Here is a 24,220-nt window from a genome sequence, read left to right as displayed (position 1 = left end):
TTTTTAAAGATACTTTAAAAGGATCACCCCGCATAGCAGGCAACGCTGCGGAAGCTACGCAACTGGTGTGTTCGTAATGTGACACTCCACGCGTTTCACAGCGCAATTTTGTTGTGGATCTGCCACGCTCTCTACTGAATAACTACGCGCCAATAAATGTTTTATCCTCCTCCTCATATATCAAAACTAACGCTTGTGGACGCAAAGTTACGTAAAACCATTTATTACCTCTGCACATTTGCTCTTCTAATATGCCATAAGTATGCGACGAACTACCGTATTTACTCGAAAATAGGTCGAACACGAATATAGGTCGACTGCTATATATTGAACTCGTCGAAAGAAAAAGAAATATTCGAATATAGGTTGACGATTACGTTTTTAGAAAATGTGTAAACATGACCCACCTTTATTTACCGTAAGCTCGGCTGCTAAGTCGCGCCAGTCGACGCCACAAGCTGCATCCTCATCGCAAATCGTCCTCATCGGAGGAGGCATCCACGGCACCTGAAACGACATCGAGTTCCGTGCCGTCAAGTGCGTTGGGTATGCAGAATTCTTTTAAAGCCAATTTGGATCATCTCCAGGTTGTCTTTACGGCGGGCACGACAAAGAAACTTCATGCGCCGCTATATCCGTAATTAGTGTGCTAATTAACCAAGACTACTAATAACCTTCTAATTACGCGTTTAAAGCCAAAATCGCAACGTAATCATGTAACGATTATTACGTTGGCCGATATTGAAGCTAAATATGAAGATATGTTACACTCGCTTCAGTGGCAGTCAGATATTGTACCGACTTTAATGGCAGCTAAAATGTCTTGAGAAATGTCTTCGTACAGTTGCCTAGAAATCGCAAAGTGGTTTCCAGAACATCTTTTCGTTACGCAGGCATCTGTTTTTTTCTTAGCAGGCTTATTTCTTTAAAGCAAAATGTAATTTCGTAGTGATCACGTGCTACTGAAACGCTATCAACGAACTCTAAAGCCCACTGGTCAAGCAAGCGCAGTGCTTTGTGTTTTGTCCGCTTATATATTTCTGTGTTATGTCTCTTTCGATATGATCTGTGTTCGCCTACTTCCGCTTTTTCCGATGGTTGGCGTTTTGTGCATATTATTATTGTCGTTTTTTTATGACATTCTCCGCTAAGAAATTGATGCATTAAATCACCGGAAGCTTGGCAAAATGCCGCAGGTAATTGCGGCAATTTCGATATTAGACATCGTCTCGCCGTTTTGAGCTCCGGAAAATCGCGCGTCCGACGACGGACGCGTCTTTCGGAGCTTCTCGGCCGTCTTGCTTGACGGCCGAGTTTCCCTTCCGTGGATCTCCCTGCATTTGGCAGGTAAGCGGTGAATTCCCACAACACTAACGTAATGGAAGGGGTCGCGAACTCTCCTTAGTCCGCCAAAAAGTAAGAAAAAAAAAAACCCTTTTTGCCCGTTGCCGTCGCGTGACGCCTGCTGTGACCTTTGTTGCGCTGCCCATTGACCCAGCATTTGCGTCGGCGGTTCACTGCTTGACGACTTCGCTCCTCTTTGCGAGTGTGCGTCGCCAAGTGTTCAGCCTGCCCAGTTCGGACTTGTATGTCGTCTGCCCAGAGACCCGTTCATTGCTATCGGCGTATCGAGTCCGCTACGGCTTCTGTCGCAGTCCGCGCGTGCGCGCTGAGCCGCGTCGACAGCCCGCGAACACCTATGGTGACCACTGGACAGCTTGCTCCAGCTGCGCGGGCCACGAGGGCCGCTGTTACCTGTAGCTGTCGTCGGCCTGGCGAAAGAAAGAGAATCGGGTCGCTGTAGGATTGGGGGCAGCAGCGCGGCAGCTGCAATTGGGTGCCTTGGTTGACGGGCTGCCTCCCCCTGTTTTGCAGATGTTTGACGCCAAGGCAGAGTTGCAGCTGCACGCGCAGAGCCACCTGCGGGAGGCCAAGCCGTACCGGTGCGCGCAGTGTAGCAAGGCGTTTGCCAACGCGTCCTACCTGTCCCAGCACGCCCGCATCCACTCGGGCGTGAAGCCGTACCGCTGCGACCTGTGCGACCGCAAGTTCACCCAGCTGTCGCACCTGCAACAGCACGTGCGCACGCACACTGGCGACAAGCCGTACCTGTGCCGGCACCCGGGCTGCGACAAGGCCTTCTCGCAGCTGTCCAACCTCCAGTCGCACTCGCGCTGCCACCAGGCGGACAAGCCCTTCAAGTGCCACTCCTGCTACAAGTGCTTCGCGCACGAGGACGCCCTCCTGGAGCACATCCCGCGCCACCGGGACTCCAAGCACCTCAAGACGCACATCTGCCCTCGGTGCGGAAAAAGCTACACGCAGGAGACGTACCTGCTCAGGCACATGCAGAGGCACGCACACCCATCGCAGCCCGCTCCGCCGTCCGCCCTGGCACCGCCCCCTCCTCTCTCTGCGCCCTCCGCGACGCTGACGTGGCCCGAGGGCGAGTCGAGGTTGCCGCACCCGCCTCTGCAGCAGCAGCCGCCGCAGGGTGCGAACGCCGCCCTGGCCTACTGCAGCGCCCAACCGGTGTCGTCGTCAGCACAGCCCCAGTACGAGCCCAAGAACGCCGCCAGCCAGCTCATCTCGCTGCACCACATCCGGAACTTCGCCGCCATGCCCCCTACCTCTCACGTCTGACAGGGCTCCGGCGGCGTCTCGCGGCTCGAGGCCTCCGACCGGCACGTCGCCCCGGATGCCTCCGAACGGTGCTCGCTCGGTGATCTGCGAGCTGGACGCGACCGCATTGTCCGCTCGACCTGTGGCGAAGTGCGTGTCTGCACGCCGGTTGGCGCGGACTTCGGAACGGCGCCATCGCAGTTTAGGAGAGCGACAGTCGCTCTCATTCGCTGATCCTAGCTCACGCGCACCAGGGCTACGTACGGCTGGAGGACTTCGCGCGGCAAGGCTCCGCGGCATACTGGTGAGCCGCGTCGGCAAGCCGCCGGAGAGGTACATCCCAGCGGGTGTGCAGATATTGCGGGACTCGTGGACCTGGGCTTCCAGTTGGTAACGTGGTCGTCATAGCTTCTGTCAGGCAACTTTGTGAAAGCGCTCAACCGTTGTGAACTGCCATCTTCAGAAGAAGCGGGAAATGTGTTGGGGACTCTTGCCCGAATTCGTGTTTGGAAACTGGCCGGATGAGACAGTGTGACTTCGGTGCTTCCTTCCTCTGAAGGCATTCTTCGTAGCACTGCAGCGATCGTCAATCTTTGTTTGAGGCACTGTGTTACGCTGGTTGCAGGGTTCTCTTACCCGCACATTGGCACCAAGATATTCAAAATGAAGATGCACATGTAGCGAGATTGCAACTCGAGAACTGTGCAAGCTAATTGTTTAATCAGCTGTTTAGAAACCAACCCCACTTGTAAAACTTATCTCCTTTTGTTTGTTTGGGGGCTTTGAGAATTGGCACAGCATACAGAAGTACTCTTTCTTAACTTGCATGAACAAAGTATTTGCAGGCAGAACATGTAGCCACTCTTCAGCATCACCAGATATCTGTGACCATAGCAGACATTGGTACAGCTACTCTCATTGGCTCATTCGGGAAGAATCATTGCGGGAACCTTACATGCTGCATTTGTATTATGCAGGTGCTTAGGCACATCAAATAAACTTTTCTGCTCTAGGTTGGCCCAGAAACTGATGGGGTACATTGTTGTAATAGCAGCAGTAAACATCAAAAAGAATTGGAAAGACACTGCTTGGCTATGAGTAAGGGTAGTTCATTTGCAACAGGTCATTGGATGAACATTTTGTTAAAAGCAAATGTAAATAGTTCCAACACTGCAATTCGACCTACATTGTTCATCTTGTAATGTCATATACTAGGACTACACATCTTTAAGCAGCATTGGAAATGTTTTCATAGCTTGGAACTGCCAATAACGTGTTGTGCAAAAGTGTGTTCATTGATTGGAAGCAGTTAAACTTGGGTGTTGTGTTTAACTTCACGCACAAGTTTTTGGATGCTGCCTTAGACACTATCCATGTAAACATTTTCCAACTGTACTGTGTCTGTGGGTTGCCTTGTGTGGTGCCAATTGCTGCCTTAACCAGGCCATTTATTGTGTTGCTTGTGCATCATGTGCCATACCTCCTACAGTCCCAAACTCTCAGAAAAAGTGTGCCTGTCTACAAACTTTAGGCCTATGCACTACAGTGGGTGGATAGTTTGATATTAATGTTGGCTGGGACATGAGAAACATGAGCTTGTGATCTGCGATTAGGCTACAGTTTTGTTTGTGCCATCACAAGCAACTCCTTGTGGTTGACAAAGGCGATCTTGGTTGTTCTGTCTTTGAGTTGCTGGGTTTTTAGCCCTTGATTTTCGGACAGCTACACAACTACACAACCGCATTCATTGCAGACTGCATGCTAATCAGTTCGAGGTGATTTTGTTGGGATCCTGTAAAGGAGTGCCCATATTGAATGCGGGGCTGTGAGATTCTCTCGTTACTGTTAAGAGCAGCTCATTATTATAGGTCTATTTTCTGCAGCCTGAGCACCTAGAAAGGTTTTAGATTTATTCTTGACCGGAAGTTAATTATTGCAGAAAGCCCAGCATTGATCCTGGCAGCAGCCATTTAGTCGATGAAGCAGGATCTGTACTATCAGTTGACAAAACTTCAAAATTGGTGTTTAGTCCAACCATGGCAGCTCATTTTGCTAAGAGATGCACGCTATACAAGTGTGCTTACCATTCCAAACAAGACCCTGGTCATCTACTGGTGTGGCTTGATGTTTCAGTGTGCCAATTGAAATCCTCACCCCAGATTGTCCATTTCACATCACGCCTCCTCACTAAAATGTTTCAGCATAACGTCCTCACTGTGTTACCATCATTCCGGCACATAAAAGGGAGTACAGTGCCACTGGCGACACCTGGTCAGACTAGTTTCATCAAACATGCAAGAACATTTGTGATGCTCGCTGCTGCCATGTTCAGTGTGTAATATGGCAGTTTGCTGCAGTACAGACTTGTCATCCGCCTGAGGAAGTTTTCACAGTTTCATATGCCTGTACGTTTTTATTTTAAGCTTAGCCCATGTGGCTACTACATTGTGGTATAGCGCACTTTTTCAATGATATCGTCACCAGCACTGTGATCCCTTACAATCTTGCCATCATGGCAACGCAGTGAACGGTGTGCGTGCACTGCAGGCTGAAATTCACTGTTCTGCAGTGAACAAAACACAAACTGAGCCTTCAGCAGTGTCACATGTGGTTGTAGTGTGCACTATCTGTATTTCAGCCAAAGTGAATGTTGAGGAACAGGCGAACATGTGCCCGCATTTTTACCACTGTTTATGATTTAGTCCAATGGCTTCCAACTTAGTCATGGGGAATCCACGGACCCCTACCTTATTTGTGCACTTGAGATATGCAGGTGCTTTCTTTAATCTCTTTATTTTAATTCAGTTTGCCTGAAGCAGTAACAATGTTATGCTTCTCCTCTTCTGTGCAGCCTTCATTGGCTGCTCACGCTTTTTCATCAGTGAAGGTTCAGTCCGGGATCAATGAAAGAAGTCGAAAATCTGCCATCAGAAAAGGCACAGTGAAGCCGTTTCTAAAGGATACTCTGGTGAGCAAAGGTTAAGGCATCTCTGATTTATGCCTGGCAGCAGGTCAGTCAATGAAACTGGCATAGTGAGACCTTGTGCAGAAGTCGCTTTTCAAGTGTGTGGTTGACTGGATGTGTCTGCGAGTGATTCGAATTAGCCCAAAGAACCCGCCACTGTTGGAGCCTGCACAGCAAGAGCGTTGTTGAAACGACAGAGCGCTTCAAGCGAGAGCGATAACAAGAGCAGTGAGTTAAGCTAAACGAAGATGGCGAAGGATGAAGAAGACAAAAATGGACTGTTTGCTATGGTTGTGTCTTCATGTGTACTACGTCTGACTGCACCTCTCAAAGTGTGATCGCAGTCGTATGTAACGCTACGTGTAGTGATCGGTGCCAGGCACCGCTATGGCGCGCGCATTGTGTCGCGCTGTCGTCTCTATGTGTGTGTATGTGTGTCTGTCGTCGATGTGTGAGCGTGTGCGTCTTTCCGTCAAATAAATATTCTGTCTCTTACGTTGTTTCCTATTTCCTGTGCTTCGACATTTGATACTCTTTAGAGCTTTAGGCCGCAGGAAGTCTACAACATGGCGCGGGGCAAAATATGGTCCGCAGTCGCGAAAATAGGAATAACAGGGCCGTTTTAATGTACGGATTCCCACCCGCCGCAGTGGCTTAGCGGCTACGGTGTTGCGCAGCTAAGCACGAGGTCGCGGGATCAAATCCCGGCCGCGTGTTTACGGGTGCGAAATGCAAAAGCGCCCGTGTCCCGTGCATTGGCGGCACGTTAAAGGGCCCCTGGTGGTCAAAATTAATTCCGAGTCCCACACCACGGCGTGCCCCATAATCAAATCGTGCTTTTGGCACGTGAAACCCCGGAATCCATCCTATGTAAGGATTCCAATCGCTCTATTCTATTCCTTTATCACCCGCCGTTCACAGCCCGCCGACCCCGGTGATATACGATAGGAGGAGCTCCGCTTGGACCATTGACGAAGCGCCAGAAGGAATATCTTTGGTATGGAATCGTTGCATTATCTATCACAAACATTAACACATGATTAACATAGACGTTATCGCTGACAACCGAAGAATGCAGTGGCAAATATACCGCTGTCCAGCTTAAATATAATGTGTGTGAATACGCCAGTCAATTTGCTAATTCCCGTGACGTCAGTGCGGAGGCGAATCCCTTTCAGTTTCGGTTACGGTATCGGCGCTTCTTGGGAACTATGTTTTGGAGGGGAAACCAGTGCTGCCTCCGCGCCCGTGCTGCTTTGTGAGCGGAGCCATTACCGGATGCTTGAGTACATCGAGCACAGTGCTTGTGACTGCGAGCCATACGGGAATCATCAGCAGCAGCCTATTATGTCCGCTGAAGAAAAGGACGAAGGCCTCTCCCAGCGATCCCCAATTACCGTATCTTGCGCTAGCTGATTCCAAGTTATGCCTGTAAATTTCCTGATTTCATCACACTGGCGTCCTCGACTGTGCCTACATTTCCTTGGCACCTTTTCTGCAACTCTAATAGACCACTGGTTATCTGCTCTAAGCGTTACATGACTCGGCCTGCTCCATTTTTACCTTCTTAACTGCTATAGAATATCAGCTACCCCCGTTTGCTCCCTAAACCACACCGCTGTCTTCCTGTCTTACGTCGAACTTTATTTCGTTCCGTCGCTCGTTGCACATACAGGAATACGTGAAGATATATCCGAGAACAACGGCGCTGGTGGTGACATGATGGACACTGTCAGGATACTTTGCGCGCTGATGAACATTCTTGTGTTTCACGACCGTTCTCGACGAAGAGAGTGATTTCTCCGGCAGACAAGTGGAACGCTGTAGGTCAACTGAATCACGTTTTAGCGTGCTTATACGTTAGGCACATTATTAGATCTCGCCCACACACTTGTTCTCTCTCCGTGCCCAGATCACTGGGGTTCGCGTCTACACCATTATTGGTGTTCAGCATACGCCAAACCAGTAGGTCTCTGCTGGGCTGAAACTCTCGAGGAACTCACTCCTCGAGTATACTCTGTCCTGAGTGAATACAGGACGCAATCGTTGAGGTTGGAATCCCGTGTCTGCATGCCAAAGACGCCAGCTCACAAGCTTTTTTATTCTATAGCGCCTATACTGAGTGAACGCTACTTGTACCTCACTCCGCGCGGGCTATCGTCACGTCATCTTCGAGGAGTCGAGCACACCACAGGATAAAAGTCCACAGGCCGTGTTTTGCACCAAGCCGCGCTCTTTGAGATAAGTTACCGCGACTTGCCTGTTCTTGGAGTTCTTTTTCTTTTTATTTCACAAATGGAATGATACACGATCAAACTGCATTGAACATCGTCGCGGTCAACAAAAATATGTGGGCATCAATTCGAATCGCACATGTGTTACTTTGTCGATCGCAGCATTTAACGCCAGCGCTGTTGAAGTCAGCAGCCGTGCCTTCCCGTGTTAGCTCCAGAAACATTGACGCTATTAACATCTCTGGTGCTGCTTCCTTCCCCATCTCTGGTGCTTTATAGTGTTCAGTAAACCGCAATTGCTGCACATACCGGCTATAACACTTCATTAATGTGATGTATCATCGACGTAAATTGAAACGCGAACGAGAAGTAACTGACCGGAGCGGCTGTTATGGGTAAATGAATCAAAGTGTAACATGTAATAGCTCTGCAGCCGGTTCCTAAGCATGGAATAATCCAAGATGTGCGTTTTGAAGTTTGCAATAAGCCACTGTCACAAATACAGGTGAATCTGGAAACGGAACCACGCGTTGCAGTAGTTTCGGAGTTGTTCGTATTTTGAATTTATGCTGATAATGCATATAGGAGGAGGCGACACGTGTGTCCCATGCTGCGTGTCCGCAGAATGCATGCAGAACTGGCGTTGCGCTTTCGCGTGCCTCGGCCACTTGGCAATTCTGCGTGCAAAGAATGACGCACTGCATGGGAAACGTGGCGGGCATTGGCGGCGTCCTTAGCCCGCATCTTACCAGTCGACTCATTGTCCATTGTTGCAAGCGCCGATACCTAGTAAATGATGCACTGGTCTAAAGACTGAAGTTCAAAAAGACGATGTGTATTAATTTGACCACGCACAATAAAGCATCACTTGGTAACTCCGTGTCCTCGTCTGTCCTGCCGCCTTGCGTGCCACATTCGCGCTGCACCTCATGCAGAGGCAATAAACTTCGGTTGGGGTTTGTTGGTGTGTCATCAGCACAGATCACGTAATGTGCCACGGACAAGGACGAGAGAAAGAAGCAGGTGGTATACACACACACGGCGCTGGCAAGCAGGCTTTCGCTTCCGAGAGTTTCTTCTGTTTAGCGTTCCGTTTCGGTTTGGCGCTTCAAACAAGCCGGGAAGTGATCGCGTCAAAAGCACCTGTAGCATTACTATCTTGTTAACGGCGGGCACGGAGCACGCTCAGGAAGCATTAAAGTATATCTTTTCTATGGAACATTTGTCCAGCTAAGAAGTTGGTTAAATGTTTAACAAGAGGGACTGGAAAATCAGTAAAGTTGTTCCTGTTTTCAAATCTGGTAATCGTTCTGACCCGTCAAATTATCGCCCAACATTACTCACCTGCATCGCTTGCAAACTCCTAGAGCACATTATATATTCAAATGTAGCATCCCACCTTGATAAAAACTCATTTTTCTTTTCCAAACAACATGGTTTCCGGAAAGGCCTGTCTTGTGACATACAACTGTTTGAATTTACTACTAATCTTCACCTCAACATCGATTCTTCTTTTCAGACAGACGTTATCTATCTCGATTTCTCTAGAGCCTTCGACCGCGTAGCCCATATTTGTTTATTGACAAAACTTTGTCGACTTCACCTTGACCCTCTAATATTATCATGGATTGAGTGCTTCCTGACTAATCATTCACAGTTCACTGTTATTAAAAATCAGGAGTTTAAAACTTGCGACGTAATATTAGGCATTCCCAAAGGAACGCCTCATAGGTCCTCTCTTGTATTTGATATTTATAAACGATCTTCCAAATAATCTCTCCTCTCCTTTACGACTTTTTGCAGATGACTGCGTTCTTTATCGAAGAATTGCTTCCAGCAGTGATCAGTCTAAACTTAGGATGACCTGCATAAAATTGAGAATTGGTGCACTTTAAGGCGAATGTCTGTAAACGTTTCTAAATGTGGATTCGTGCAAATTTCTGGGAAAAGGGTTAACGATATCTGTCCTTATTCCCTTAATTCAGTTAGTATTGAGCAAATTGATTCTTATCGCAATCTTGGAGTAACAATCACTTATAACTTATCCCAGTCTGAACACATACTCAAGCTTGCTGCTGATACCTCCAAGTCCCTAGGCTTCATCAGACGATCCCCCGCTCTTTCTCCCCTTATTATTCGTCAGCTAGCCTACGAAACTTTTATCCGCACCAGACTTGAGTACGCATTCTCCATCTGGAGCCCCTACCAAGCTTACTTAATTAACGCGTTAGAAGTAATTCTTAGCCGAGCCTCAAGGTTTATCACTTCAAAATATGACAGGAATATTAGTATTACCAATATCAAATCATTCCTAGGTCTTCCATCTTTAGCAGTGCGCCGCAGGATCACTCGTCTTTCCTTTTCCACAAAATATGCTATAATTTTCCGTATATTCATGGTGTTCTTCTGCTGCCTCCTAATCGTACTTCCAGCCGTATCTTCAATTTTTGTAGTTTACAACGACTCCACGGATCTACCAAATCCTTTCATCAAACTTTTCTACCGTCCACTATTGAAGACTGTAACAAACTTGCTGAGGCTATTGTCAATGAGAGAAATCCCTCAACATTCAAAGGTAGCCTTACAACCCTCTTTATTGCCTAAATGTTTTGCTGTGCTTCTTGTCTTTCCCTCGGGAAAGAAAGAACAACTTCATTGAATCACCAGTCCATGAACGTCAGGAGAGGAGTCTCTCCCCCGTCGGCCTTTAACGATATCTTCTCTGTATGTCGTTCTTGTTATACATAGTTGGTCTTCTAATTGGGCATTTTTTTCTTGTTCACTGTTGTCATTTATGTCATATCACGCACTGTAATGTTTCCTGCTGCCCCCCCCCCCCTTATGTAATGCCCCATCGGGGTCTTTAAGGGAAAATAAATGATGATGATGAAAGCAACGCGGCTGAATTTAATCCAACGGAATCACTGAAATATCTCGCCTGCCGTATTTCTATGCCTTCAGAGACCACAGCTGAAACATACTAGGCCCGTACCAGAGTACTTTGGTATAAGGCAACACGGGGCCTGGTAGAGATTTTACTCGCAGGAAAGGCAGATAGGTGATCCTGAGCTGTCGCGCTGTAGCCTGCTATACTACACTGAAATGGGGAAAGAAAGAGCAAGAGTATAGTGATGAATGATGTCGAAGGTAAAGAGAAGGAGTACATTACACACTCTCCATACCATACCCGCTCATTCAGTTCCATGGCACGAAGGAACTCAAATAACACAGCTTTTGTTGTCTGCCCGATAAAGATGGGGTACAGTCGGTGGGGCGACACATTTCTTGGCAGAACAGAGGTTAACGGAGTATATTGTTATATTGAATTTACTGTAATGTCATCACTGAACAATGGTCGACATCGTTCCCCGGTCTTTTTCTTTAACAAGCGCGCACAGTGCGACTTCGATGCGGCTGCATCGCGACTGGCGACGAGGGAGCGGCAGGGCGTTCTTTATCTCATCGGCAGCGCTCGGCCAGCAGCATGCATTTTCGCCGTCATCCGACGGGAGCCGCCCTCGTTCACGGAACGCACGTTTGAGAGCAGCACGACACCACTGCACAAGCGCTCCGTCACGCGCGTGTTTTCATATTTCGTGGGCTTTCTTTGCAACCCGTAAAAAAGGACTACGTGAGACGTATCGTAAAGGAAACAACTCTATCAGTTATTTCTGAAGGTGCTCTACAGATCTGCGTATCACACTTGGGGTCCTCAGTCAATAATTAAAAAGTTGGGTAATTTAACCTAATTAATTAGCGAGTTATGGGAAAATAAAATATCTCCAGTTGCTATAGGCGATCGCGAATAGTATGCGTTCGGTTCAATTCGCTTCCGACGTGCCTTTCATTTTTGCATTCTTGGCTCATGTTATGTGGGACACCCTGTATACTATAGGAATAATGGCCATGCGTGGATTTGCTTGATCTTTGTGGCCCCACACATTCTTGTGTCGTTATATATTACGCTTCATCTTAAAAATTTTCATGCAATATTTTTATAGACCCACGAAGGCAACAGGTTGCTGTGCGCATGCATTCGTATTGTTGTATGTATAATACAATATATTTTGTTGAATATGATCCACTTGCAAAGTCGCAATGCCGTGTGAAGTCAGAAAGATGAAATTTAGCCAAATTCCTATACTACCCAGCATGACCATGTAGGCTGAGCCGCCACACATGCGGCTCCCGTAGACACCATATATACAAAGTGTCTTTTTTTCATTAATCGTTAACAGGTTTTAGAAACTTACACTTTGAGAGCAGCGCACGTGGCGTTTTCACACAGATATTCTATTACGAGGGCTGCATTAGACGTGTGTAAGTTTCGAAAACTTGTTAACGGTAAAATAAGGAACACCCGGTATATAGTTCCAGATTTCTCTCTACAGTAATATTTGTGTGAAACTGTACACACGAACTTTGCTGCTTTTCAGTCGTAGGCTTTGGTAATATACAGTGCGCCCAAAGTGTGCCTCGACACAAGCGCCACCTTCAATTGGGATAAGAGACATTGATCGTACGACTCCCGCTTGCGACCGCGCGTGATCCCAGAAGTCACACAGAAGCAATAAAATTTCGTGATATAGTTCAAAGTGAGAAATGAAGCTGCGGTGAGTGTAGAAGTTCGAGTAAAGATCGGCCACGCGTAAGCAAAGCACTTCCATGCTGCAACTCTGAGGCGGTGCGCTATCGTTGAGAGAGTTTGGCAAAGATTACTACGGGAAACTCATCCAAAACAAGGGAGAGGTTCACGGAAAGATGGATGCTTTAAGCGATCAACAGTGGTATAACAGGGAATGTCGCTAAAGCTCGCTGAAGCCATTCAGCGATATTTCTTGTTCTACCGCTGTTAATCGCTTCAAGCATCCATCTTTCCGGCGCCAGTGTCTACTCAGGCGCCAGTGTCTACGGGAGCTGTAAGCATGGCGGTTCAGCCAGCATGGGAATAGCGCGTAGATTTGTCTAAACTTAGTCCTTCGGGCTTCAAACGGCTATGTGACTGTAAATTTATCATTCTTAACAAAATATTGTATTGTAAATGCAGCCATTCGCAATGATTATATATCTGCGCAGGTGATTATTGCCTTCTGCATTTATAAAAGAATCGCTTGTAAATTTCGAGAGATCAAGCCTAATAAATAATGTCACAGGAAAATTAGACAAATCCATGTGATACCTATCATTACCTCGCTAGCTGAACGATCAATGTGCCACAGTACTGTCGAGTAATTTTTGCAGGAAGCTCTGTATATGCAATCAGCGTCTCGCCATGTCTGGTCACAATAGCAACGCGTGTGACCGCCCTTGACGGGAGGCGTTACGCATGGCGTCCTGCACGTCGTCGCAGGAATCGAAGTGGCTCTAACAGTGGAGCGATGTTTGAGGCTTCGAAAATATTGCAGCGCATAAGTCAAGGACATTAGAAAGTAACACAGAAGACAACGAAGTGGGGGGTGCCAGTGCCACATTAGAGAAAGTTCGAATTTTAAATTTGAATGCGAAAGCATTACATGCGCCATTGAGGGAAAATCCGTCGTAGTCGGCGTGACCGAAAGATGGTACCAAGAATGGCGGACGGCGCTAAGAGTAAGAGCAAGTGTAAAATGCTCGGATTGACGTCGCATTTCCCTGGGAGGATCCTGTAAACAAAGTCCATTAGTGGATTTGAAAAGAAAATTTGTTATATTTCGGTCTGGGTGGGAATCTAACCCCGGCCTCGGGGTTGCGAGACGAGCTCGCTTTCTCGACACCACGGCGAATCCACGGTTCTGGCTGCCTAAAGGCGTGCCTAGTGCGTGCGTCATTGGGCACGTGACGGCGCAGCCTATGAGGAGGAGGTGGCGCCACGTCGTGAGTGTATAACATGAACGCGTTCATGGCGTTCCGAGGTCTACAAACGGTATAATGCTTTCGCATTCACACACGTAAGCAGTGTTAAGTGTCTCTACCGGATTTTTTTAATTACGCAACCGCGTGTAACTTTCTGCAATCGATCATTTGATTTCAGCGCACCGTGCACGGTGTCTTCTGTGTTTGTTTCTAATTCCGTGTCTTATGCGCTGCAGTGTTTTCGAAATACCTTGTCACCCAGCCCGACATTCAACCTTGGGTATACATACTTGAGAATACGGGGGCAACATTCGTTAGATTTGTCGGTTCATCAATTGTCTAGCACACAGTGTATGCGGAATGCACCGAGGAGAATCGACGTGCAGCCCCGTTTGTAGGTTCGGTTGTCGGAACCTGCTGACCGTTACACAGAAAGGCTTGTCTGTCGTTTACGAGTGCTGGCGATTGCTCGAAGTGCAGCAGCACACGACGTCGAGCTCTATACTTGCTCATCACGGCCAAGTCGCTTGTTTCCGACACTGCACCGCGATATGGATACGAATCTGGCTTCTCTGTAGAAGAAGGCTTGAAGCTGGGATAGTTGGTGAGATTCCATGATTCGTACGTAGGATTGTTCAAGCGCATTTACAGACGGGGTTAATAAGCAAGTGGACTCTCACAAGCGCCAAGTATGTCTTACCAACAAGGTCAACCCTCTCATGATTCGTTCACGACTCCTTTTATCCTCGTGTCACATTTCTTTGCTGTCTTGCGTTTCACAATCTTACTTTTTGCGTTCATGTCATTGCGTTTTTACGACGTAGAACGAGAATCGTGGATTTTCGGTAGAAATCGCGAACAAGGCGTAAGAATCACTCGTTTACGTGATTGTAATACTGATGGGCATTATACCTGACTGCGAAGGGACGAATTGTGCAGAGAAGCAGGGACCACCTCGCTAACTCAGCGTTTGTGCCGGACGTTGACATAGGTGACAGTGGGGCTTTGTCTAGAAGATTCCCCCGGCACCTTACCGCAGCCGCGGGGCCCTCCCGCCCGTGGGTGGGCCATGTCGGGTGGCATGCGCGAACGCTGCGTCTGCGATCCCGTGGCCCACGCTGTCGCTGACAGGGTGACAAAGCGGCTGCAGCGCGGGGCGCGCGCATTAGCGCTCGTTAGCGCGGTTGGTGCCCTGCCGCAGGCGGGACAAAAAGCGCGCGCGCCAGTTTTTTCGGGAACACGTGGCCGAGCCGGCTCCTCGATCACGGCTGTATTTCGACGCTGCTGCTACTGCTACAGCAACGTCACGGAACCGGTCGTGCGGCTGGCGTATGCTGTGCGTGCCGTGACGTTGTACACGGTTGGCGCGCCTACTGTGCGCTACTATACGTTGGCGCCTCCTTGGTGCTTAGCTTTTCCGGTGCGCTGCCCCGTGTATCGTTAAGTTCTCTCTCCCGTTGTGGTAGCCTGTTCTGAGCTGACCGTGGTCGGCGTAATTGTGGGCGTCCGCCTCCGTTACTCGTTGGTTCGCCTTGTCGCAGGCGGCATCCTCTTTAGAAGGCCGGGAAGGGCGGGCGACTTGCGCGGTTGGTGTATATACCGAACGAATTAGCCTGAGGAGGGGACAGCCGCTGGGAGGGAAGAAAACTCCGAGCGTCATCGATGCCCTGCATCGCATTCGGATGACTCCACACCGCAAGTCACGTTGCGTGCTTGAGTCACGGACTAAGATTATACTCGGGAGCTCGCGCTCTCTTTCAGTTTGTCCCACCAAACCACCCGGCGACAAAACTTTCAGCGATCAACTTTCCCTGCCTGAGCGCCATCCGTCTTTAAGTCTGTTTTCCAACCCGAGACGGCTTCCTTTTCCACCTTTTCTGTAATTTGACGCGTCGCCGTTCGGTCACCTCAAGGCTCGAATGAACCGGCGCATCGCGCCAGCGCCTGGACCGACGAGTCTCGATTGGCGGGCCGTAAATGTCTAGCGCGCTGAGGACACCTCGACCGCGGCCAACTGAGGAGACAGGAGCTGGGGATGAGAAAGGATGACAAGGGAGAAAAGATAGAGGAAGGGGGAGGGCATATATAGCGCGCGCACACGGAGCGAGCGAGCGAGAGAGAGAGAGAGAGAGAGTGTCTTCCTGAGCTAGTTGGGGGTTGAGAACGGCGTTTATGAACCATATCATTTATTGTGAGAGACGCGCTAAAGCGACAACGTTTTATCGACGTCAACTACATGGTGCGCCAAAAATACCATCACAAGATTTATGCCTAACACTATGTCTTATATATATATATATATATATATATATATATATATATATATATATATATATATATATATATATATATATATATATATATATATATATATATATATATCATCTGATGGTGGTGGTGGTGGTAGTGGTGATGATGATGATCATGATGATTTACTCGCATCCTTTTTGAAACGGCGCTGTGACAAATAGTCACTTGGCGTTCTTGATCAGGTATGCTGTACCGCAATAACCGGAATACAGGTCGGACCGGAATGTAGGTCGACCCTCCAAACTATATTTCTAAAGAAATAAATACGGCATAAACCAGTAAACAGTTATTGGTACATAAGACGGGGGCCGACTTTCTGCCGCGGTGTTTTTGAAAGAAAGTTCGACGTATATTCAGGTCTTTACAATACATGCTTTTCATTCTAGCATTTTTGTATACAGCTCCTGAATCTCTTTTCTCTTCCTCAAAACTGATCTGCCTTGTACCGCTACCTATGCCCGTAATGCATGCGGTCGTATCAATCTCTTCCCTGCTTATCTTTTCCTCTAATACTCTAAACGTCTTTTGCTTATTTCGACTGCTGACCGGTCGATGCTTGCGTACACTTTTAAATCCAAGCGCTCCTGGAAGGTGTCTCATTGGCTGAATACCCTTGCATTCCATTAGGATGTGCTGAGTGGATTGTTGTGCTGGGGCGTCGCCCTGCTGCGAAATCCAACATTACTCGCCCAAGTCACACTGTGACCAGGACAGCGAATGAGGCTCTAGCATAACTTTAAGGTATGTTTGCATTTTTGTCATAGAAACAAGAGGAATGCGCTCAGTATAGTGGTTACCCCATCGCATACCATGACAGACGCGGCACGGGAGTTTCGAGAAACTGCCCAACTGGCTGCATCAGCAAGCTCTGGCGTGGTAGAAAGCACACGAGAGTTCTTGGTGTTGTGACGGGCCTCTATCGTGAAAATTTTCTCAGCGGTGAAGGTAGTTTCCATGTTCTTCCAGACTCGGCCCGTGCCAACAGCAGCCCGTATTTTCCCCATCTTCCATTTTTCTGCACACCTGTCAGTCCGTGTTCTTGTCGGGGAACATGTTGACGTCCCTTCGCACGGGTGTTCTCATTGTCGCCGACACATACAGCTCCAAGGCCAGCCTTCTGATGATTCTCGTGACTGTCACTGCATTCTTTTCCTCACTGTTTTCTTAAGTTAGGAAGTGGCCACAGAGACAGGGACGACCAGTATGGCTTAAGTCCTCATGTGTGCCACGTTTGAGAGCCCAGCGGACAATCCTGCGGTGAATTTTTAGAATTTTCGCGACCTCAGAAGGAGAGTGTCAGGTTTTGCTCAGTGACGAGATTGCGGATCGGTGTGATCTATAGACGTGCCATTTTCGGTCAAAAAAAGAAAATACCATGAAACACGATAGAAATACGGAGTAGAGCTTGAAGAAATGTTTGAAGAAACGATGTGGAAAAATGGTTAAAAATATGTTGCAAAAGTCTCGATCAAAGTGCGTCACAGTAATTATGACGCCCCCTGTAGAGGTTAAATCACCTTGCAAATATTTGTCATCAGTAGTATCGTCGTTAGAATAATAATCAGTTATCCTCATGGTCGTCATCACAGTAATCGTATACCCTGATCCGCTACGGTGGCTTAGCGGCTGTGGTGCTGCGCTGCTAAGCACGAGGCCGCGGGATTGTATCGCCAACAGGTCGCGGGCAACTCGCCAAGAAACACTTCCTCTTCAAAATGCAGATCGAACACGCGTGTTGGAATGCACGCGCGGCATTTGTTCTGCCAGCCAATCTCGCCACGTGATTGTCCGCCTGACATTCCACTCGCATTCGACTGCTCTTACTCTTTCAGGCTCGAATTATGGTCGACTGTTGATAAACGTGTAAAAGTTACATAATTTTACGCCAAGGGGATAGAGACACCATTGAAGGCAAGTCAAGGTGGTAGAATGACTCTGCGTATTGTATAGTGGGTCACCATAATTACCGAGCAATTAAATATATATTTATTGTACACCCAATCATGCACGTATCGTCATAAAAAGTATTGAATCACTCGCTTGAATTAGACGCACAAGTTAATTATTGGCTGTAAGCATTACTACAAAGAGAAAAATATGTTTCGCTATTCGCGTATTTCGCAATTACTACGGAAATGACCCACGGCAGGGTCCCGTCAGACCCGGTAGTGCCTTCACCAAAGCGGTGTTCTGTAGCGATAAATTTCACTCAGAAATGGCGGCACTTTAGGTGCGGAGAATTTTAAGTTTACCGTAAGCTTTTGTTCGTGGTCTATTAATTCTCTGCCACCTCTGCACAGAAATGACGAAACTACGTTGCGTGCGCAAATGTGTGCGCCGTGACTGAAAGGGCTAAAACGACCAGTGAAATGTGTCGTAAGAAATCCTTACGCATATACCGTGCGATGCCGTCCGTACTTGGAGCAAAGGCACGTTAACCTGTTAGATGTGTCGTGTCCGTTCGACGGCGCTGCGGTGTGCCCCTCTCGCCCCACATATTGTTCTTCGTGTATGACTGTTGTCGTACGTGTATACGTGCAAAAAAGAAAGCATAACGAAAGAGCGCAACACGTTGGACTCCTTTGTCCGTTTTCTTTATTTTTTTTCTTTCCCGCTCTCTCGTCGCGCGCGCGACGCGTGCAACGCCAGTTGCGGCCGAGATCGGAGAGCGTCGATCGGTGCCAACGATCCGCGCTCGAAGTGAAGTGCAGCCCACGACGCAACGGTCGCAGCCCGGAAGTCCAATGTTTCGGAACCTGCCTCGATCGGCCCGTCCACTTCCGTTCGTTGACGGAAACAGAGGCGGTTGCGACCCGCGGCCGCGGCCTATGGGCTTTTGTTGCGGGACCGACCCGATGTCTGTGCGTGTTGCAGTATGTGTAGTCACAGTTTCCGGCTTGACGGCTGCTCCGCGCAAGGGGGTTGCCCGGTACAGCTGTGTCTCCTTGCCTGCGTCTGTTGCGATGACGTCGCCTCCATTCGCTTGCGCGCACCGGAATCGGCGCACACTGAGAAGCACACGTTCAAGAAACACGTGACCGTAACAACTGCGCAGGAACTGTACAGTTTTGGCCATCACAAGAGAAGGCAAAATGAGGACGCGGCGTGCTTCGGCTGCGACTTGTATCCAGTGTACCTGGCATGCACGCAGGTCTTGCGGAAGGACTGCACTCAGAGCAAACGACTTGACCGTGATAGCCAGTTGACACTGCCCAAGCCGATAACCTCATCATTGTACACGAATAATCAGGATATCTTTTTCTACGTTATATGCAAATAAGCGAGTTAATAGGCAGTCTCTTAATGAGCACAGTCTCTCACCGAGAGACGTGCAGGCAACACGCGTTTTTTTGTTCTTTGTTTTTCTCTCCTTGACTTGGTCAGTGACCGCAGGTTCATCATCACCTGACCAGACGAATTTTCGTCGAACCCTTTTGACTAAATTACCTCCGGGCTATTTGAGCCATCCTCACGTGCAACTCACAATTACTTTGCTCGCGCAGTACTTGTGCAATGAGTAATGGTGGCTGCAACGTAGGTATGCTAAATAAAGTCATGTTCAATGCACGTTATGATTGAGAGCTTCCTAAATAAATATAATTTTCGCATGGTGTGCAGCGGCTTTCGCAGAAGAGTTCTCCAGCTGCATGTTTTAGCGTTTGTAGGAGATTGCGCGGATGGACTTCTTTCTTGCGAGCGCTGATTTTGCATTTGTAATATTACGTGGGAACTTCAAAAATTGCAGGCGGAAACAAAACTGGAACGCATTGGAAATTAGATGAAATGGCTTCCATGAAACGTTCTTCGATGAAACCTGTTTTGAAGAGACTTTTCACACACGCGATACACCCTCAAGAAGTCGCTACCTTTTCTGGGACTCGAATTGAAGTGAATTGAATTCCGAGGTATTACTTGCCAAAACCACGATTTGATTATGAGGCACGCCGTAGTGGGGCACTTCGGATTAATTTTGACCACCAGATGATCTTTCAGGGACTCCTCCACTATAATGCGTCACTGTAAAGCGTGATTATTTAGTAGGTTACACACACACACACACACACACACACACACACACGCACACGCACGCGCACGCACGCACGCACGCACGCACACAAAGGCTGGTCCACCAGTCTAAATGTCAGTCAAATTACTGTGCTTATTCAACGTACGTCGCAATGGAAAGCAATGGAAAGACAGGCAGGAAGTATTCGGTTGGCTACCCTGTACTGGGGAGAGGAGGAGAGTTGTACAAAAGATCAGAGAAAAAGAAGGGAAGAATGAGCGTTATAGAATGGTCGGTGCTGTCCAACATCTTGCGAAGGTAGAACTTAGTAATTCACAATGGGAATATCCCACTGAGACATATATAACGCCACACAGTGCACAGTCAAAATTCGTTTTACAATCCCGGATCTCTTGAGAAACGCCGACGCCTTTATAGCGGCTCGCACCGATGACCTTGTATGCTGGGGTCCAAGAATTCTGCGTTCTGTGAGTGGGCGCTTGGTGGGTTTTAGCGTCTCGAAATGGCAGATAGGGTAGTGAGTGACGCCCTATGTGGAGGGCTAATTTTATCAACATAGGTTTGCCTAATTCGAAACAAAATGGGCATAAAGCGTATTCGTTCCTCCTCCACCAAATCGCGGACAGTAATCGAACCATCGACGTCATGTTCAGCACCAGACCGCCACAGCCACTGGGTATTCTCGGGGGCATTAATACGTTTATAGACATTGAAACCAATCAGACAGCCAGTCTTCGGTTCTCCTCTCGCAGTCTGCGAGAGATGACTGCGTGTATGGCGGAGAGCTGGTTCCCGGCCCGTGAGAAAAAGTTAAAAAAGAAGGGTTAAAGGAAGGCAAGGGGGGGGGGGGGGGGGGCGTGACGCCGCGTGGCGCGCGTACACTGGGGCCCCGGCGGTGGGTTCCCCTTTGTGGCGTCGCGGGGTCCGGTTCGGGGATTAGCCAACGACGTCCGGCCGCCAAAGGAAAAGTCTGCGCCGTAGGGACTGGGACGCGAGCCCGCCGTTCCTCATGCCACTGCCGTCGCTTGTACAGGTAGGCTTATTTGTCGTTGTGTTTGTGTCCTTGGTTTTTTGTGTCCATAAACAACTCTAACGTAAATAATCGTGCACCAGGTCATATCTGGAACGCGAAAATGTGCTTTGATACAACTGTCATGAGCGATACGTGGTGGACGACGTACAGCACTTTCTTTTAGCAATGTCCGATAGCCCACGAATAGAAAGGCATCGATCAGACATTGCAGTGGTAGGGGCTGTCCCACGAGAACTTTGATCAGGTCGTGTCAGAAAAGGAGGCCCAAGTGATAAGACGAGGCCCCCTATAGGCCTCCTGAGGGCGTTCTCCCTTGACACTAGATTAAACTAGATTCATAGAATAGCTTGTGATGTTTAACATCTAGAAACCTCACAGTGTGTTTTCAGGGACGCAGCTGCACTGGAGGGCTCCGGATTAACTCCGGAGGTTCTTTAACGTGCGCCAAAAGCAAGGTCTGCTCGAGCGCTTTCTTGCTTTCGTCCCCCAATGGAATGCGGCCCCTGCAGCCCCTGTGGCCGGGAATCGCACCCGCGACCTACTGCTCGGTAGCAGAACGAGTCATCGCGGCGGGTTTGACACCGGGTTGCAATGGAAACTTGGTGAATCAACTCTGCTCGGCGTTATCGTTGCTCTGACGAAGCATTTGCCGATCGACCTTACCGTGCCAAGCTCGCCTGAACCAAAAGCGCCACCAAAGTTTGAACGTGGTTGTCGAAGCAGAAAATTTAAAAAAAATTATGGGGTTTTACGTGCCAAAACCACTTTCTGATTATGAGGCACGCCGTAGTGGAGGACTCCGGAAATTTCGACCTCCTGGGGTTCTTTAACGTGCACCTAAATCTAAGCACACGGGTGTTTTCGCATTTCGCCCCCATCGAAATGCGGCCGCCGTGGCCGGGATTCGATGGCGCGACCGAACCAGAAAATGTATTAATAGAGAGGGAAAACATTAACATATCTGTAAGGTCTCGGTAAAGTGGGATTAAAGAATTAGGCACTGCCCAGAAAGCTTTCGCAACGTAACTTAATCACAGGACAGAGTGGAACTTAATTACAGTAAAGTGGTTATGACTTATAATAGTGGTCTCGCATCGGTCGTTCGAAGTTGCATATCGTCGTAACCCATGTTTAACAGATTTTTTTTTTTCTTTGTTTGAGAAAGCGTTTTTGTAACGCGGCGTGGGCCCTGCTGAGAAACAGTCCTCTGGAGACTTACCCATCCCCCTCTCCCTCCCGTTAAAAAAAGAAAAAAATCTTGTTGCCTGATTCAGCTGTGTGCTAGCAATTTATGACGTGCACACGGCTCGTCTGCAGGTCGTTGAGTGACTGGCATAAGGCACTTGAGCGTTAAAAGTCGTGTGTACAACCTTCATCCGTCGCAATTGAGTCTGCTTTGTCTTCGTCGATCGTTCAGCTTAGTTGCTTGACACGAACCGTATGGGCGTCTTGCGCTGGAGTTTGAGGTATAGTAGCGGCGCCTGGTGGCGGCGCGGGAAACGACATCTGGGTCGTACCAGCTTGGGTCGTATTGAACCGTGGCTGTGGCGAAGCACGTTTCTAGGCCGAGTTTTGCGTCGATTCGCACTTTTTTCTGCCCTGTTGCGAGTGCGAAAAGGCTCGTCACTTCTCACAGACCACGCCGACCACGCTGCGAGCTCGCCGCAGCCTATAGTTTAACGAAAACGGACTCTCCGTGTGCCGTGGGACGTAATGCTAGGAGCAGAAGGAATCGGTGACGCCGATACGGAGAGACTTAGCCCAGCCTCGAAAAGGCGTCACCGTCATTACTTCTGCGTCGTGGGCTGCCATGAACAAGAAGGCCTGAATCCCAACACCAGATTCTACCGTTTTCTTTCAAGGCCTCACGAAGTGGAGGGTCGGGCGCGCTGCATAGCTGAAGTTTGTCGCGCTGAGTAAGCGAAACTTCGCGCCATGCTGACTGCTTCGCCTGTCTTGAAGCTTGCTTGATTATCTGCGTTCTAAAGTTCGGTCTTTTGCACCTACAGTCCCGACAGCAGACCGACATAGCAGCAGGCATGGCTGGTAATTCACGATTCGAGACCCGGCCACAGCGACAATTAACAATTCGACCGATGCGAAGTGGTGAAGTGACCAGGTGTGTGCAAATGAGCACGAATGGTCGGGCTCATTCGATGACAATTCACTACTCCACTACGAGCAGCACAGGTTAAGAGAGTTAAATGCGCTCATCCTTGATCTCAAGCCAGCACGTTGAGGCAGCGCAGCAAGGCAGTATTGATTGCAGCACATCGATGTTCGAGCGCTGTCATTAAAACCTACATCAAGCGAGCAGCGCACGAGATCGCGCTGCAGCGCGATTCGCACGTACGTGCGAGCTCATATGCATTGCATCAGTTATTACTAGTTATTAAGAGGGACAGATGGCCGCTACTACAACGCAGGCATAACTACTTGTGTAGCGGCATGCAGTCAACAAAGATTGCAGGAGGCCCGCCGTTTCGCGGCATGTCGAAAGACTGCTGCCGTCGCGGCGCGTACGATCAGATCGTGCGCTCGAGCAGTTCGTACATAGCGGCGCGTACCGTCGTGTGCTCGAGCAGTTCCGTACACATGATGCCTGCTTATCGCTGCTGTGGATTCATTTATAGCAAGCATTTCCACGCGTTTGTGCGCCTGAATCTTGCAGCTAGCGTGCAAACCTTACCTGAAGTTCCACTTCGTACGCGACTCGCTTCACTTGCGATTGACACGGTGCTAAAACTTCGCCGCCTAATTCTTGAACGGTGTACACGTATTCGACACTGCATAATTTCTTGCCTTTACGCAGCGTGCCACCCCTGAAAAAATCTTCGGCGCCCGATATTCGCTGCAGGCCGTGAAACAACACAACCGAAAGTGGCGGGTCCATATTGTAAACGTGCTTTCCGAAGCAGACGACCGAGCTTGGTACGACCCATTTTAGCACAGAGGGCGCTTTTTAGCACTTTTTTCGCGATAAGCCCGCAGTAAAATTGAGTATGAAGAACGGCTGAGGAATATGGAGGAAAGTAAATGGGCTGGGAGAGTGTTCAGGTATCTGTACAGGCAAAACATTGATTCACAGTGGAGGAAAAGAACTAGGAAGCTTACCAGCAAGTATGCGGCCTGTGGGGTGGGCAACACAGCAACAAAGAAGGTCAAGCGGAAAGTCAGAGAGGCTGAATTAATCTCAT

General features: G+C 48.6%; 1 protein-coding gene across 2 annotated transcripts in view; it reads left to right on the top strand.

The window, feature by feature from the left end:
- Positions 1-24,220, top strand: part of LOC126520583 (uncharacterized) — a 155,959-nt gene that overhangs the window by 69,531 nt on the left and 62,208 nt on the right. The window contains exon 7 of one of the 2 annotated variants that reach the window (XM_055065579.1): positions 1,876-6,082. The exons of the other annotated variant lie outside the window; for it this stretch is intronic. Within the exon in view, the coding sequence (XP_054921554.1) occupies positions 1,876-2,643 (768 nt within the window). The 3' untranslated portion in view covers positions 2,644-6,082. Of the gene's footprint in view, positions 1-1,875; positions 6,083-24,220 lie in introns of those variants that run through there. 2 annotated transcript variants of the gene reach the window in all.

The sequence above is a fragment of the Dermacentor andersoni genome, chromosome 3 (genome assembly GCF_023375885.2).
Source record: "Dermacentor andersoni chromosome 3, qqDerAnde1_hic_scaffold, whole genome shotgun sequence".
NCBI classification, from domain to species: Eukaryota; Metazoa; Arthropoda; class Arachnida; order Ixodida; family Ixodidae; genus Dermacentor; species Dermacentor andersoni.
Note: the sequence above shows the minus strand (reverse complement) of the source record. Positions and strands in the feature narration are given on the sequence as shown.